The sequence below is a fragment of the Priapulus caudatus genome, unplaced genomic scaffold, assembly GCF_000485595.1.
Source record: "Priapulus caudatus unplaced genomic scaffold, Priapulus_caudatus-5.0.1 Scaffold436, whole genome shotgun sequence".
NCBI lineage: Eukaryota > Metazoa > Priapulida > Priapulimorpha > Priapulimorphida > Priapulidae > Priapulus > Priapulus caudatus.
This window is the reverse complement of record NW_014577497.1, coordinates 210,521-212,872: the sequence shown is the minus strand read 5'-3', so window position 1 is coordinate 212,872 and position 2,352 is coordinate 210,521. Positions and strand designations below refer to the sequence as shown.

At 43.8% G+C, this 2,352-nt stretch overlaps 1 protein-coding gene across 1 annotated transcript in view; it reads left to right on the top strand.

Moving 5' to 3' along the window:
- Positions 1 to 2,352, top strand: part of LOC106810373 (sodium/potassium/calcium exchanger 2-like) — a gene marked incomplete at its 5' end in the record, with an annotated part of 37,453 nt that overhangs the window by 25,681 nt on the left and 9,420 nt on the right. The window contains one exon of the mRNA XM_014813692.1: positions 2,098 to 2,217. Coding sequence (XP_014669178.1) covers positions 2,098 to 2,217 — 120 coding nt within the window. The remainder of the gene's footprint in view (positions 1 to 2,097; positions 2,218 to 2,352) is intronic.

Below are 2,352 nucleotides of genomic sequence, written 5' to 3'. Positions count from 1 at the left end.
CACACCCTCCCCCCCTGACCCACACCCCCCCCACCACACTCCCACACCCACCCCCAACCACACCCCCCCCCAGAGATTCTTGATAGTTAAACGCATATCATTGCCACAAGCACCCCGTGTTATAAATTATGTTTCTTTGCGAAATTTCTACAGAATCGTGCTTTTAATTCAAACACATCAATTGGCAGGTATAATGTTAAAGTGAAAAGCGCGCCTTTGTAAACACACGCGTAAGAGCTTCAGTTATGCGTGAGAATTTTTCACTTATTAATAACTAGTGAACGCAGGCGCTCACAAATTTATGTTGCGTATTAATCTAGTTTTTCTAAGTGAGATCATGACGAGATCTAATTTGCTATCCTATCGGCAATAAGCGGCGCAGTTGATCGATCCATCATCCAATACATCTCATCCATCATTGCTATTTTCCAATTCCATTACCATCCAGCCATTCTATCCAATCCATCATTCCATTCAATCCATCATTCATCCATACCACCATCATCCATCAATCCATCGCATCCAATCCATCACATTCCATACATCCATTCCCATCATCGGCATCCATCATTCCATCCATACCATCCATTAGGCCATCCATCCCATCCACATCCATCTACATGCCATCCATCCATACCATCATAGCCATCCATCGTCCTGCATACCATCCATCCATCCATCAATCCATTCCATGCGCATCATTCCATCCATCAATCCATACTCCATCCCATTCCGGCCTCCATCCATCCATCCATCATATCACCATCCATCCATCTCATTCATGTCCTTCTCATCCATCCATCCATGTCCACTCCAGTTCCATTCCATACATCCAACTCCCATCCACTCAATATATCCATCCATTACCCATTCATTACCCATTACATCGCCATGCCAATCCATCGATCCATCACCCCATCCATCCATTCCAACCATTCCATTCATCCCACATTCCATCCATGCCATCCATGCCATGCCATTGCCATCCTCCATCACATCCAATCCATCCATTCCATCCATCATCCATCCATCCATTCCATCCTCCATCCCCGCCATCCGATCCATACATTACCATCCCATTATTCCATCCAATCCAATCCATACGCTATGTCCATACCAATCCATCCTACCATCCATACCATCTAAATCCCCCATCCTCATATTTCCATTCCATTATTATTTCCTCCATCTCCATCCATAACCATCATGACCATCATTTCACCATTCCATCCATCTATCCATCCATCCATCTAACCATCCATCCATCCATTTATTCATCTATGTACCTGTCTGTATAAATACATACACAAATGCACGCCCCGCACACCCACCCACGCACAAACACATACCCACGCACACTCGCGCACGCACAAACACGCGCGTATCCCTTGTTTTGTGACAAACAGTGCGGCGTACTGTAGCGCCTAACTATACATGGTCTCGCGATTTTATGACTTATAATGCTTAGGAATATTAAAAAATATTTATCCGGCGTAGTATATATGTCCTATTTATGATGTTATGGACTTGGTACAAACCATGATACTATAGGGGAATTGAAATAACTTGAAGTGGTTATCTGCATTCCATTTTTTCTGTAAGCGTGATTTTGGGGTTTTGCTCCTGAACAGGATATTTTGTTATAGCTCGCAGTAAAATAAGTACAAGGCAAAGAACGAGTTTTTGTATTATTATATAGATAATAGATGAATAGATGACCATTGTGGTCTTTCATAATTTGTCACCACTCAAACACACACACGTAGCCACGAACACACATGAGCGCACGCGCACACGCATACCCGCACACACGTACACGTACACACCGCGCGTCGCACTCACGCACACACGAACTTACATATACGTACGCAGACATAAGCCTTTGCGCACTGTTCGCAGCCTAATTGAACACTGCAACGTGTAAATTTACCTGACGTGTGTGAGCTCGGCTACAACACGCAGCGTTCATGATTTCATGACAGGCGCTTAACCCGTGAAATTGCCAATTTACTGGTCTTCATTGTACCAATGTGTGAACGCTAACCACGGTTGCTCTTACAACCTATGTTTAATACAAATACGTTTTCTACTTTTCAGCATCTTCAAAGGTGGTTCTTCATCACATTCATTGGCAGCATCGTTTGGATTGGTCTCTTTTCGTATTTGATGGTGTGGTGGGCAAACGAGGTGGGAGAAACAATTGGCATCCCGGCAGAGGTAAGCAGTCGGCTCCGATCCACACTGTCTGTTTTATATTATGCTATATATATACATATTATATATATAGCATATAAAACATAATATGGTATGTGTGTGCGTGGGTGTGTGGGTGTGTGGGTGTGTGGGTGTGTG